At 47.8% G+C, this 15,078-nt stretch overlaps 1 protein-coding gene across 1 annotated transcript; it reads right to left on the bottom strand.

Moving 5' to 3' along the window:
* Positions 1–200: 200 nt before the first annotated feature.
* Positions 201–12,857, bottom strand: LOC8039621 (activator of 90 kDa heat shock protein ATPase homolog 1). Its single transcript, XM_029971443.3, has 9 exons — positions 12,553–12,857; positions 12,331–12,410; positions 11,769–11,879; positions 10,391–10,476; positions 8,808–8,928; positions 7,892–7,983; positions 5,543–5,671; positions 3,987–4,088; positions 201–2,955 (listed from the first exon to the last, which is right to left on the bottom strand). The coding sequence occupies exons 1-9, from the start codon at positions 12,630–12,632 to the stop codon at positions 2,731–2,733; spliced, it is 1,026 nt and encodes a 341-aa protein (XP_029827303.2). The 5' UTR covers positions 12,633–12,857; the 3' UTR covers positions 201–2,730.
* Positions 12,858–15,078: the final 2,221 nt, after the last annotated feature.

The following is a 15,078-nucleotide window of genomic DNA, read 5'->3' as shown; positions in this document are numbered from 1 at the left end:
TTCATCATTATTTATTCCACAAAAACCAGCATATTAGAACTTTAAAACTGACGACTGTTTTGAAAAGAACAGGCAAAACCATAAATATCTAAAGTTTCATCGTCCTTGGGTAAAAATGAAAAAATCTGTCTCTCCACATAGCATGTACCCTTAAGGCTATTTCTAACCTAAATCCCCTTGATTCACGCCACAGTCTCATCTCACTCTTTTTCACAAGTTTTATTAAAACATGCCATCGTTCATGCTCACCCACTGCAAGCCTGCTGCATACATTTCTTTGCGCCATGATCACTCCTTAAAAATTGCACTTCTGTTTGGTTGCACCAATAGATTCAAATACACTTCTTTTGCATTATCTATACTAAAAACTGGAACTGCCTCCATAACGATATAGCCACTGAAACTAACAAATAATGAGTGTTGTAATCCTGTATAGTGTTTTAAGTTTGCTGTTTAAACTTGTTTTGTTGCCAATGTATTCAGTGCTTTTGATTTTTTTTCTCCCCCTCCCCTTTTCTCATGTAATGTGTTTGAACAAATGTCTGAGTGTAATGAACTTTAATAATATCCAGGTTCCTCACCTCCAGCCATGGCACATGTAAGGAGAGAACGACAAGTAACCTATTTGGCTGGAAAGCGCCCCCCAAAAATTTAACCACTGTTTGGTGCTCAGGTCTTATCTCTTTGTAGGGCAAAGCAAAAGTGAAGCTCCGTGTACACTTTGTTACCCAAGGTCTTCACTAACCTTTTTTAATCTGAAACATTCTTTGGCTAAGTGTTCGTCATTTCATGAAGCCCAGATAAAAGTGTGGCTGCGAGGCTCGACACTGGTTGGTTGAAGAGTGGGAGAGGAGGAACTCCAAGCTTGGTGCTGATTGGTTAACAGGGAGGTCGAGTGACTAGAGGAGTAGGTGCAAAGGCAACCTTTGCACACCAAGGGAGAGGAGTTTGAGAGTATGGAAGGCTCTGGAAGATTGCCAGGTTTATCGGCTCGATTAGCAGTAGTATCGCTTCATTCTAGGAACAATCACTAAATGTACACACGGTACGCGTTAAAACTACCCGATGAAGAGTGCCATGAACTTAGGCAACTAGCGTATGGAAACTCTGACTATCGCCAAACGTTTGCGATGCTAGAACATTTCACGTATGCAACGTAATTGCCTAGCAGTTTGCTATAAATTTTTTCCTTGTGTTTGTGGACAGTGTCCAGAAAGCTTCTGTACATAAAAACGAGACAAAAGTGTGTGTATTCACCCAGTTCGTTCCAAAACTAGCCGTCTCCACTCTGTACTGCAGGTTTCTGTATTAACAAGGCAGAACTGTGAAGATGGATCGGTCCCCAAAACTACCGTCTACAAGTGGAATGCCCATATATTAATGGGGTCCATATTGAAGAGATGTGACTGTACACACTTTCACTATTTAGTGGCAGTCTTTTATTGGCGTGCTTCTGTTGAATTTTAATCAAACCAACGTATGGCCACAGTTTGACAGAAAAGTTTTCAGGTAAAGCATGGGGGGAGAGAGCAGATGCTGGACTCAGTTTTCTCCAATAAACTGCTATAGAACCACCGGAAATCTTTGTCAAGGAAACAAGAGAAAAAAATGTAGACAGGTTGTATCCATATTCGTAACATTTAATTACACTTCTGAAGCATGTACAGTAGAAAAAAAAAAACAAAGGAAGCAAAGGACATGGTGCAAATCTCTTGTTTACACCGCACGGCAGGGGCGTCTTTTTGCCACTTTTTCCAATGCTTAAGTTTAAAAGTTTGTATGTAACATTGATTTGTCAATCGCCGATGCAATAAATAAAAAAAAAAAGAGAAAGATAACTGGCTCTCGTGTATTGATTTGAGAAGAAAAAAAGTTTGACAAGCTTCGAATAGGCCTTTGTGCTCCCACGCGTGAAAACCAGCGTCGATATAAAAGCTCGTGACTCGACACTTCCCGACCCCGCCAACCTGCCTCTTTCCAAGATGGAAACCGTGGGAAAATAATCCGTACCCAAGCACAGCCTCCGTACGATGACGTAGCCCCGATTGCGTGCACAACTCGAACGCCGATCCGTCAAACGTCTGCCGAGCCGATGGTACGAGCGTCTCGGGCTTTTCAAACCCGTAGTGTGCGTTCCAAATGCTTGTGCGAAGCAGCTGCTCTGGCGGCGTTTCGCCACACTTCGTTTCACCTTACACCACGCCGCGGCGGACTAGCAATGCGGAGCGCAAGTTTGTCTGCTTCTTGCGCGGGGTTTGCGGAGACGTCGGAAAGCAGAGCTCCGATCGGCTGTGTCTGGAAGGATAGTGGGTAGACCTTGAAGCATGCTGCCTCGAGGTGTATTCACTATCCTTCAATCAAAGCCAAATGGAGCTCGGCGTTCTGACGTCGACACACACTGCAAAAGAAGCGGACGGACTTGCGCCCCGCACTGAAGCCAATTCAATCTCACGGGATGTGAAGTCGCGCGACGCAATACGTTAACGACAATGGGCTGGCTGGAACGGCCCGTAGTTTCTGCCGCGGGTCGTCGTGAAGTGAAACGGAGAACGGAGGGCGTTTGAGTGTGCGACGCGGGAGTATGGTGGGTGCCCCGACTGGCGATCGCCGTGGGACGCTGGCTCGTCCTTTTCCGTCCTCTCGCGCCGTTGAGACAGGAGCAATGCTTAGTGCCGGCGCATGAGACCATGCGACAGACTTGCCGCACGGCCGTGCCCCTGGGCCGTCTGCTCAGAAGAGGATGGCGCCGAAGCCGAAGGTGCGCTTGAGGCTGTCCCAGTAGTGCCGTTGCCAGCCGTCGCGCGTGCGGTCGGCCTCTGCCTTGGGTACGTGCTCCTGGACAAGCGAGAGCTGCGTGCAGTCTTCCTTTTGTACCAGCACCAGCCTCACCGCCGAAAAGTGGCCTTGGGGCCAGCTGCTGAAGCGCCAGCGCATGCTGATCAGCTCATCCGGAACCTGCAACGAACGTCTCTGCTCAGTGGTGTCGCTCGGCGGCGCACCTCGGCCACATTTGAGAGCAAACACAGGCATCTTCTAATGAGCATACACTGCCTGCTATTCGAGCGTATGACGAAAAAACAAAAAAACAAAGACTCTTCCAGTCCTCATTTCGCAACAGACAGCCCAAGTGAGAAAGACGTGGCGGCTGCATTCTAATAAATAGATCAAACATTCGTGTGCAGAATTGCAACGTGTGAGAAGTGGTGTGCTTCCACGACACAATTTTATCGGCACACTTCGGTTAATCGTGCTACGTCGCGCGATGCAATCGAGTGCTCTCACTGTGTGAAGTAATGCCGCGTCCCGCGGCGCAATGCCACGCAACACGGCGACACCTCGTTACACAATGACTTGATACCCAAAGGGTGCGGGGGCGTCGAGCAAGGGGCAAAACTCCGACTGCATTTTTAATCGGCCGCCGACTTGTAGAAGCTTGCGATTGTCCCGGCAATCGCCATATAGTTCAACTCTATAGCTTTTCAAGACATGCGCCGTCATTTCTGCTCACACTGCCTGCACCTGCATTCCAAGGTCGGACGATATTCAGCTCCTTCCGGCACAGAAACAAACTTCTTTGCGGTTACCATACTTACTTGAGTAACGGACGCGCTACTCGTGAACGAGACCCCCGTGTCTACTATCCTGCAGTACACATATACAACCAACTGTGGCATTCTGCGTAAGAAACGTGGCGGCAGACGAGGTTGAGAACACGATTCTCCGTAAAAAGGCTATCTGCGGAAACGGCATTTTTATGTGAAAACGCCATCTTTGTCTTGTATGTTGTTGGTGGTGATCCTGACAGCAATATATGCGGTGATCCTGCCAGGAAATCCTGAGAGTCCGAACGCTCCGCAGGAAAGCGGACTCGCAGGATTTGTTTGTAAATGGTGTGTTAATTACTAGAGTAAATATGGTATCCAGTGAATCTGGGTAGGCGCTTTAAACTGCCGAGTGCATGTCGGGTATGCTGTCCCGTGTCTCACCAGGTCTGTGAAGGTGCCGGTGACGTTGCCGCCGTACAGCTCGAACCGACCGCCCTTGGTCGGCTCTAGGACGCAGGGGCCTTGGCTGAACGCTTGCACCATCTACAAAGAGAAGAGGCAGTCTTGGTTTGCACACACCACTACGAACGGTGTCACCTATTGGGGAGGAGATCGAACAGTCACGCCGCTAGCGGCACGCTTCAGCTGTGGGGGCAACAAACCGAATTTTCTTGTTTGTTTTTGATCAGCGATATCGAAGATGACGATTCGAAGGCCAGCATTGGTCAGAGCGAAGCGCTCATGTCCAGGCCGTGCATGACAAGGTTCAATTTCTTTGTTATGCTGTGTTAGTAAACACCGGGCTGTGGGGACAACAACCTCGATAAAGCGCCCCCTATAGTTCGATCTCCTGCCCTATAGTTGGTGACAGGTTGACCCTTTGACGGTCATGCTTTTTTCCCCAAAGGTGCGTGTCAGTGGCTGGGTTTCGTGGCTGAAGTAATGGTATAAAGGAAGGATCGATGCATAGGTTTTTTATTAATGATCAAGCGGAAGCTTGTACAGTGCTTGCAAGTTTTTAGGGTTAGATGCATAAAATTGAAACTGAAGGGGAAAAGTTTTCGCCTTTCTCCTACTGTTGGCTTCATCTTGGCACGTCCGTTGCCGCAACATTTTAGGCGATCTCAGATTCTAAACTGGAAGTACTTTAGAGTTTTTCTGTCGAATGGTAAGCTCTCGTCCTCGGAATCCAATTCCGAGAAATGTTAAGAGGCTGAACTGGAAGAGCCGGCGCTCCGATTTCTGCTACCATCGGATCGGCTGACACGCGAAGTGACGAGCTCAAGACCCGCGTCGGGGCCGCACTTTTGACAGTCTTAGTTGACGAGGTGGATTTCACGAGGAAGTGTGGTCCGTGCGTAAAACGATTGTTTCTGATGCTCAGAGTGGGCGGTGTGGTTCCTGCGTGTTTTGATCTCTTTGGTTCTCTTCTTTAATTTCCACATCCCTTTAGGGAATAGTACAGTCTAAGCTCGTTATAACAGACCTTGATTTTGACCAAGATTTCGGTCTGTTGTAAGAGGAGTATGTTGTATGCAGATATGAAGTTGAGTCAATGGTGTGTAGAGGAAAACCAAACAAACTTCACAAATTGGTATGTTGTATCCAAATGTCTGTTGTAACAAGCTTAGACTGTATTCAGTTAACAGCCGATCGGCACCTCGTGCCCTTCGTCCATTTTAGCGCCGTCCTTAGGCCACAGCCACGGCGCTCACGCATCGTACGAAACAAACGGTGTTCGCTGCAAACGTGACGACAAGATTACCTGCGGGCACGTTCGAAGCACATTTGCTTCGTACGTTCATCTTTTTCGAACAAGTCTGCTGACGGTTTTTGTACGACCAGCGTGACAGGACTGCCATGCAAGGACAAAACATGCCTTGCACATTGCCCGCACGTCGCCTTTTGTGGAATGCATTAGAGGCTTACCGCGGCTTTGCCTTCCTATAACCAAACTACACTCTTTTCGAGAGAAACGGGCTATGTGATGAGCGTACCTCCTTCACAGTCAGGGCCCTGTACAGCTCCTGAGCGGTGCACTTGAACGTCTCCTCGTGGGTCAGGGTGGTGGTGTCCAGGGCGTCGCCGCACTCCGTCTTGTTGACCGCGGGCATGCCATTGGACGGCTGCAGGCAGAGACGCGCACCGATTGACCAGTTTTGACCACATGCGGCCCGGGTTTACCTACCGTCCTATCTAATAGCACTACGGTCACTGGCAGGATGAAAACGGCACCGGGGGGGGGGGGGGGTTTAATTTTTTACCACAAGAAGTGTGCGATGGAAGCTTTCGCAAGAGACGCCGTGCCGTTATTACCCTGGCAGCGAAAAGAGTGTGCCAAACTGTTTTTCTTCTCACGGTGATGCGAATCAATGAAGTAACCGACAAAAAGTGTGCAGGATCACAGAAACAGCAGAAACCAAGGAGACCTCGATAGTGATCAGAGGTGTCGGCTGGATCTGGGAGACGCTCTTTCGCATACTCCAGAACGAACAACAAAAAGTATTGTGACGCAGATTGACTGGATGTCACCACTGAAGGACAGATGCCTTTCCGCACTGTGCCCATTGGCCGTCGATCCCCATGACTGATGGTTTCCACGCGCCAACAAAATTCAAATTTAGCGGCAGGAAAACGTCGCTCCATCTTGCTGATGGCCGAAGAGCTACAGCTTCGATTCTGCATTTCACTGCGCTTTCTCCCAAGCTGGCGAGCAAATAAATCTGCGCACGATGGTGGCACTTGCCAAACATGGCGTCCTTCTGACATTGGGGACCGCCATAAAGATAGCCTCAATCGCACGATTTAACTGCTTTTCCTGCTTGTTTTTTTGGATGACAGCAGCAGTGAGGACTGTGGACGATGTTGGATCATTTTCGTTTGAGCTTCTACAGCAACATTTCATCTCCGAGGCGTAGAATATCGACAGGTGCTCCTTGGAGAGAGTCATACTAGCCCCCTAGGCGGTCCTGAGCTGGGCAGACATATTATGTGTCCAGCAAGTCGTAAAAACACCAGCAGGGGAGCTTTTAGGCGCGTGTCATGACAAACCAAGGTTTTGTGCCAAAACAACAATTTTTCTAAAGGACACGCACCTACACATTGAACAGCATCTCCAAATGGCAAGATGCCATAAAAGCATGCTGGCCGACAAACCAAAAAAACACAGTGTCAGCTAGAGCTTTCTAACGTACAGAAGTGATAGAGGTGTGTAAGGGTGCACAGTTTATCTAGGATTTTTAAAAATCAAAAGTGTGACTTAATTTAGCCACAAATGTCGACTTTTTTGTTCTCATTTTTGCACAAATTATAAGTTGAGCATTTAAGCTCGACAAACTTTTTTCAAACATTAGAGTAAACTTTATTTTTATTTTTTTTATAAAAGAGCAGTTTATTGGCTACATTTTGATGTATCGTAGATAACCATATGGTGAGTTCTTAAAACTGTCTCTCCCTCGAAAATTGCCACTCTTTCTGCAGTACGGAAAGAGTACCGTAACAAATGTTCACCCCTGCGAAGGTGCTGCAACGGATGCGCACGGATAGAACGCATACAATGGTCACAATCAGTGGAAAGCACTAGGCTCAAAATTAAACTTTCAGCTCAAAAATCTAAAAAGAAAAACAAAAGAAAAAAAAAAGAAGCAGTTTTTAAACACAAAAGTACATATCACAAGGACCTAATTAAGACGGTAGAGCGCACATCAATTAAAAGTCATTTCAGAGGTACTGCAAACTAAACAACCCTGGCATTTCAAGAATGTTTTTCAGGTGAGCAATAGGGTCTGCTAAAGGTTCTCAATGTTTTCACCTCGGAAAACACCTCTCCCTTATCTGATACCTCGCTGATATATAACAAATGCCTAAGACTGAGAGGGAACCCTTTTCAGTCTCAGCATTGATAGAATAAAGCAGCGCAGAAGCCTACAAACTTTGCAGACAATAATGCACACACTAGGGGATGTCTGAAACATTGAAATGCACCACTGGATGGCTGAAATCTTCTGGAACAGTGCTTAAATGGAAAAAAAAAAATACTCTGCTTAGGGGAAAGAACAGTCCGAGAGACTTAGGAGCTCGAGGAACACCCAAACCCTTGAGGGTTCTTCTGAGTTTGGCGGGAATTGCCCCAGGGTTTTCGCGGGAACTGGCCCAGGGTTTTGGCAAGAATCTGCTAATGGTTTTTGAGGTAACCCCTGGGTTCCTAGGAACCTACTCAAAGATCCCGTGGGGTTTGCAATTCATAAAAGAAGTCGATCTTGCTTTTACCGTCTGGACGCATTATTTAGGTGTAAATTTCCCCCGTGACCACGGCACAGCTGCGAAGAGGTTGAATTCCAACCCACCTGCTGCTTGTAGTTGAGGGTGGATTTTCCCGTGGACTTGGTCTGGTTGATGGAGTCCGTCTTGGTCGGCAGGATCATGCCCTGTGAGAACTCTGCGGGACAAGCAGAAGACGCACCACGGTCACCGTGAGCCTACTTGTAGAGCAGATATCCTGCTCGTTCATATTCCAGAAGTAATCATCTTGATCTAGAGAACTAAAAAGTGCAAAAAAAACACGGACAAAGAAGAGACACATACAACACAGATATATGTCTCTTCTTCGTCCATGTTTTTTTGCGCTTTTTAGTCCTCTAGATCAGTGGTTCTCAACCCTCGGTGCTTCGTAGACTCCTTGTGGATCGGCGAAGATGATGGAGGACCCCGTTCATGGTGAGGGGAAAGGAAATGTATATGTTAAATGTAATAATTATTGAATAAATGGATATAACTAAGGGCTAGTGTGAAGTAGACCTCTCTTAATGACATTCACACGAGAAAACTTGCTCGAAAACTGAACCATTTCTTCTCGACCGGAAAAAGTATAACTTTTATTGTCGGGCTTGACTGATGAGGCAGGGCTTTGCGGACCCCTAAACTGCCTTCGCGGACCCCAAAGGGTCCGCGGACCCCCATTTGAGAACCACTGCTCTAGATCACAATGAACCAACTGGCCCAATCCAGTTTTAATAATCTTGAATTTCGCCCCCGCAGTCAATACACCGGGCGCAGACAACAGTCCGGAAAATGTGGTACTCGAAATGTGTATTGGCGAGAGCTGCCGAAATTTCCAAAAAATTGTTAGAAACCCCTTACAATGCACTGCCATCCCTACAACAGACACATCTTGAAAACTTTGAAGCCCGTTGCAGACGGGCTTTACCACATTGTCGGTCGCGGTGGGCAAGGCGAGGTGCCTCGGTTGACGTGTGCACCCACCTTTCTTGAGGCTGGAGATGTAGGTCTCCAACTGGTCCCTGATAAGCTTTTCGCCTTTTGTCCTCATCAGCTCCTTCAGCCGCTCAGCAGCATCACCCTTGGTAGTCACTGTCACGGTGATCTGAAAGGACCCGGCAACGCGTTCGTTGGCCCTTTCTCTCTGAGGTCGGTTCACGCATTTGCGATGGACTGTGACTGAGCGCGTTGGATATCTCGCAATAACTTAACACACTTGCATACTGGCAGCACCTACGAGTAGAGCCCTGAAATTCTTCCAACCTGCATACAGACGTTTCGCAGCAGCTCTGTGTGGGCATCGCCATAACCAACCTTCAGTTTTTCCCTCTTATTCCGTTTACTTCCATTATTACCAAAGCAGGCCAGGTTACTGCAATTTTAGATCCTACCGTGTCCTTCTCCCCAGCATTAGTCTTTGGGGAGGCTTTTTAACACCTGTTTCAGTGGCCCGGTATCTCAATAAGACAAGAGAAGGTCAGCTATGGCAGATGTAATCTGGCGCACGTGCAAAGCGTCTATAGCTAAACTAAAGATTTCACAGTAATTATAACGTCGTCGGCGTTATTTTGAGTGTACGGTGAAAGAATAATGCGTGAAAAGTAGTAAAAATGTACCGTCGAGACCAGTTATAATGAAGTTAACGGGAATCGAAGTTACAGGAATCGAAGTTAACGGGAATCGAAAATTACTTCACTATATCCGCTTTTTTGAGAGGGCACGTTGGTGTAACCAGTTTGGTCATTGCGGCAACATTAAGTGTAACGGCGTACCCAAGAGGAATCGAACCCAGAATTTCCCGGCCCGCAGCTCCGATGCTCCACGTCTACGTTGGCTTAACGACTTTCTGCACGTACCGGCCAAGGCATACGCCCCACCACTCCCACTATGGTTACTACACGCCGATGCTACGGCGACTAAGAAATGAGTCTCCCACCTACGCGTTCGGCGTCCCATTCTACCCGTACGTGTGTCCGAAGTAATCCTGAAGTGGCAACATATGGCGTCACAAAGACCAGAGTGTCGCGCCATCGGAAGTCGCGACCCTGGCGGTCGAGCGTAGAAGCTTTAAAAAAAAGCACGAGATAAAGCGAGCGTCACCGTTGTCGCGACATCCCAAGTTTAGCTGACAAAGCTTCCGTCAACTGCCGAGCCGGAGAGCGACATGCAGTGCAACGGGCGTCTGACATGTGCACCACCGCCACTGCGACACAGCCAGGATTGCAGGATTGCGGCCGGCGACGGCGTGACACTTTTATGATATCGTCGGACGGAAATTGAGGAACGACTTTTCAGGACGCGGTAAGAGCACCAGTCGGAAACCTGTTGCAGGCGCCACACCAATACTCTCAATAGTGCGAGGTGATCTTCTGGAGGAAGGAGGAACCAGTCCATAAACAACAGGTTCTTCTTCACTTCCCAAAACAACTTTTAAAATGTTTTTAAAAAAAAAAACTTGGATGTTCGTTCCGAAAATAAAGCATTATCGCGGGTCTTCGAAGATAAAAGGCCACATTTATCTTAGGCACATAGAGATGTTCGAGGAAGGAGAAGCAGGGTGCACTCACGTCGACGTCAGTGGGGTCGTGTTCTTCGCTGAGGTTGGGTATCTCCACCTTGCCTTCGACTGTCTCGTCGCTGTCGTCCGTCTCCCCTGCGGCAAAGAGTTATGAATGGATAGTAGCGACCCTTTAAACCGGGTGGTGGCTTGCGCCACCTAGCCTAGGACATAGCTAGCATGGAAAAGACTTTGCCGCACCACCAAAAAGAAACTGAAATGCGGGGGATCGTGCAGTGTGTTATGACCTGAGCAGTGCGCAGCAGAAGTGACTTTATCTTGTTTTACTATGGTACCAGAGGCACTTACAAGAGCACCCGCTCTGTTCTAAAAGGGTTTTGGTCCACCCCACTTACTTAATAGGCCCAGTAGTGGTTTCCTAGTAAATTTGAAAGAACTTGAGCGCAGGAATGCGTCTAACAACAATAGAGTTTATACGGTAGCCAGGAACAGATGGGCGACTGGACGGATAAACATGGTTTTTCAAATTCGGCACTGGATAGCACCATTTTTTGAACGTCTACAAAGATATAACCACCAATACCAGTTGCCCTGCCATAGAATACGTTGGGTTTTAGTTTCATGTGTCTCGCGTGCCGAATCGTGGCGTCAAACTTTTGTATGATACCAAAGTCAGGAAAATAGATATTCGAAGTGAGGTTCCCTTTAAAAAGCTGAAACGCGCGCCAACAAGTGGGAGTGTTTGTGGGGAAAAAAACAGAAAGAACTGAGACCAAACACACTGACTGTGTCCCTTTGTGCCATGTTAAAAAAAGTGAAAGAAAATAGAAATATGAGTGCAAGCGAGGTAGTGGAAGTTTAAGGAAAAAAAAGTGTGTTTCTACTTGTATGAGACTCTGGAAACTTGTAAGCACAAACGGTGATGTACACTGACAAGCGCTGTCCCCTTCTTCGGGCCTGTCTTTGTTTGAGCTTACAAGTTTCCTGAGTGGGTTCCTAATAGTACCGGGTGATTCAAGGAGACGGCAGGCTCTTTAAATTGACCGGAAAATTTGGTTTCCTAACCTATCGCGCTAGGACTTTGTGCAGCGTTGCCCACAGATGGTGCTTTTTTTTTTTTTTTTTGTAAAATTTGCAAAGAGCGAATTTACCTGAGGAAAAAGTAAAGAAAGAAAAAGGCTTAGCTCCTGTGGAAACTTTACTTTTTCCTCAGGTAAGTTCGCCCTTTCCAAGTTTTACGAAAAAATGCACCATCTGTGGGCTACGCTGCATGAAGTCGTAGCGCGATAGGTTAAGAAACCAAATTTTCTGGTCGATTTAAAGAGCCTGCCATCTCCTTGAATCGCCCGGTAGTTTCCATTTTCCATTGCGTAGGCTGTTTTGCAGAGGATTAAAAGACTCGCAGGACGCATGGAAAAGCGGCGTACCTTCCCACTTGAGCTCGATGGCCCATTCGTAGAAAAAGATGAGCTTCGCCTTTCGGTTGTTGGCCACTGCTTCTCCGTCGCATTTGGACATTTCAACCACCTTGCACGACCCTGCAAATGAAACAAGGTAATGAAAGTCGTGCAGACGTCTCAGCCCTGCTGGAAGTGGAGGACCTTTTCCAATTAAACACGATAGTCAAATCTACTAGCAGGAATGTGCAAGTAGCAAAAAATAAGCAAAACTCGGGCTATTAGATGTTCTGCAGAGAAGCCATATTATGGGGGGGGGGGAGGGGGGGGGGGGGATGCCAAGAATGAAAGAGAAGCCAATTTCGGAGGGCAATACTAAATGAGTACCGATCTGCTGGAAGGCGCTCTCACTTGCTCATTGCACTCGATAATGTTAGATGACAGCGTTGATGGAGAACTGCAGAGAAGCCAGCTTGGCACAACATGCACATATATATATATAATATGTGTTCATGTTCATTCATTATCACCATCAATTATTTCACTGAGCTATTCCCAGATTTCGAAGCTTTTTGGTTCCACCTCAGCTCACCTCGCCCATCCTTGACCTCCAAGTTGGTCAGCAGTTCCGTCAGCTTGTCTTTGGACCACTGCGACGCATTTTTTTCCGTCCTGCAACACATGCCGGTCTCACGCCAACAGAACTTGCCACACGCGTATTAACCAATGAAATGCTTCGTGAGAGACACGGACATGAGGGACTGAGTTGATCCAAGTGCTAAAACCGCGTGCTCACTAGTGATCCAGCGCTCACCAGTGCCAGTTGTTAACGTTGGTCGCGTCGGGCCGCTCTTCTACGATCCAGCGTGGGTCACCTTCGCCCCATTTCGCCATCGCTGTTCGGCAGGGATGCTGAGCTCCAAGATACTCGAGGTTGTTCTCGCTGTATTGGTGACTTTATAGGTCTCCAGGCACTCACCAGCGAGTCGGAAAAAATCCGCTCACGCGGGTTGTTCCTCAGCTGCTGAATGAATCTCTAGAAACTTCGCGACGAAGCGAGGCACTCGCTCGGCGCTACCGCCACCGGAAATCACGTGGCGCCCCCTACGTGAAGGAAAGAAGAGTTAGTAACGGAAGTTCAGGTTATCACGGTCTCTCCGGTTTCAGTTTCGGTTTTCCGAGAAGCGCGCACGAAGTCGGAGTTCCACTTCAGCAGGGTGCCCTCTCGGGCTGCCGATCGAATTCGCTTGAAGGAAGAAGACCGTGCTGTTCACATTTGCTGCTGCCTACCGCGTCCGCGCGGCTCAGGTGATCCTGGGAGAGTAGCGCCAAGAAGTACAAGCTCTCCGTATGGTCGCCATATTGGTACATGGAATGAACAGTATCTTATAGCGAGTTCGTTTCACACGCACTGGCACCGTTCGAGTTCTCTCCCAGAATGCATCGCACTCACAGAGTGTTGCACGGAAAACTGGACTCAAACGAACTCGCCAAATGCACCGAGTGCAGAAGGCTGATGCTGCCGCCATCTATGTGGAAGAAAAGGTACCGACTTCAAACCGAAACTAGCGCCTTTCTGTTCCGAGCGATGCGTGGGAATGCGAGAATGCAGTCGCTACCAACGTTTATCTACAAACGTTGGCAACTGCAACCTGTAGTTTATAGTTGCGATGTCTTCAAGCAGCTCGACTTCCGTAGAGATAGTTACAGACGGCGTAAATTTCCGCAACCAGCTGTCCACAAAGCAGCTGGTTGCGACCTTTCAATCCTTATAACCGTTTACACTGAAGAAAACTGATGATGCTGTCCGAGCAGAAGCTTGATCCGTTTGAGCATGGTATTATGCGTGAACCACTGAAAGGGTACGGCTTAAAGCTAGCCTGTTGGAATATCCAGCAAAACTGGGACTTTCGATTTGGATCGTCATTGTGGATTAGATATTAGCTTTGGTGAAGGCGTCCAGAACGAGAGCTCTCTCGAACAAAATACGACCGGGCAAGTTAGCTGCGTAGGTAAATGTTAAACATGATGATGTTGCCCAATCCTCGGGTAAAGTCACCATCTTTAGCTTTCTCTTACAGTTGAAAACGAGCGTGTTGGTTAATAGATACAAAACTTGAAAGTATAAAACAGAGAGGACGAGGACGGGAACAGGACATATCTTTCATTTAGCAACAACATTGAACAACACAACGATAAAACCGCCCCCCAAGGGTCTCAAGACCCTTGGGGGGCGGTTTTATCGTTGTGCCATTTTATGTTGTTGCTAAATGAAAGATGTCCTGTTCCCGTCCTCGTCCTCTCTGTTTTATACTTTCAAGTTTTGTAGCTTTCTCTGCTGCTTATTGGGCAGTCAGAGGTTTCTGCTGGGGGAGTTTTATCGAAAAATGTTAAATTTTTCACCCGCACACGGATGGTGATAGACATCTCGGGGGCCGCTGTTGCGTTTGTTCTGAGCATTTCTTTACACACTGGTATATTTCAGCGTTTGTACGGCAACAGAGCGATTTAAAACCTGCAAATAAATCACGGGTTGTCAATTGCTTTCTTCGTGAAATAGCAGACGCTCACAATTCAAGCTCGCGTTTGATTTCGTTGCCCGCGGGACGCGATTTCTATCAGAAAATCTACTTTTTTTTTTCCGTTCGGTTCCGCGACACATCGTAGCAAACGAACCCTCGTCGTCTGCTCCCGCTCCTCGCCGGCCCCGCCGGAGCGAGGCATGACGGGATTGCATTTTGGCGCACTCCCGATTTTCTCGGTGCAGCGAGTGCATGCACGCGTGGGGTGTCAGCGCTGAAACGAACTCGGAGAGTGCAACCACTCGTGGAGCGCCGGCCGAAACGAACCCGTTCCACGCTGCGAGTGGGCACGCGTGGGCACGAGTGCCGTGAAACGAACTCGCTATTAGTAGAGTAGATTGTTGGGCTAGTTGGTTCTGGAACTTAGAATAAAATTTAGCGCTCAAAAACAAGGACAAAAACACGAGAATCAGGCACCGCAGTGCGTTACTAACAACTGATTTTATTACATGAAACGACACTTGCATACCATCCGAGTTTCTGATATCGACCCATCACTAGCCAACCCGATGCCAGGCCGCGTCATTGAGGAACGCACGTTCCTTGTCAAGTAGATCAATTGAGGCTTCGCTTACATATAGGCTGCCCTACCCTTCTTAATCACATCTGCCTCGACTATCTCTCTCACAGTTTTTTCCTTGTGCCTCGCCAGAATCTTGCACTCGGAAAACAACGGCACACACTTGCAGCTCGACTATCACCGTCACAGTTTTTTCCTTGTGCCTCGCCAGAATCTTGCACTCGGAAAACAACGGCAC

This window comes from Ixodes scapularis, unplaced genomic scaffold (assembly GCF_016920785.2).
Source record: "Ixodes scapularis isolate PalLabHiFi unplaced genomic scaffold, ASM1692078v2 PGA_scaffold10__122_contigs__length_95168666, whole genome shotgun sequence".
NCBI classification, from domain to species: Eukaryota; Metazoa; Arthropoda; class Arachnida; order Ixodida; family Ixodidae; genus Ixodes; species Ixodes scapularis.
The sequence above is the reverse complement of the archived record's forward strand: the minus strand, read 5'-3'. Positions and strand labels throughout refer to the sequence as shown.

What these genes read in the sequence shown, in the direction of transcription:
- LOC8039621 (XM_029971443.3), bottom strand. Translation starts at nt 12,632, where the DNA reads ATGGCGAAATGGGGCGAAGGTGACCCACGCTGGATCGTAGAAGAGCGG. An exon ending in AACGTTAACAACTGGCACTG is followed by an intron (nt 12,411 to 12,552) that starts GTGAGCGCTGGA and finishes CATGTGTTGCAG; the next exon opens with GACGGAAAAAAATGCGTCGC. An exon ending in CATCGAGCTCAAGTGGGAAG is followed by an intron (nt 10,477 to 11,768) that starts GTACGCCGCTTT and finishes TCTTTGCCGCAG; the next exon opens with GGGAGACGGACGACAGCGAC.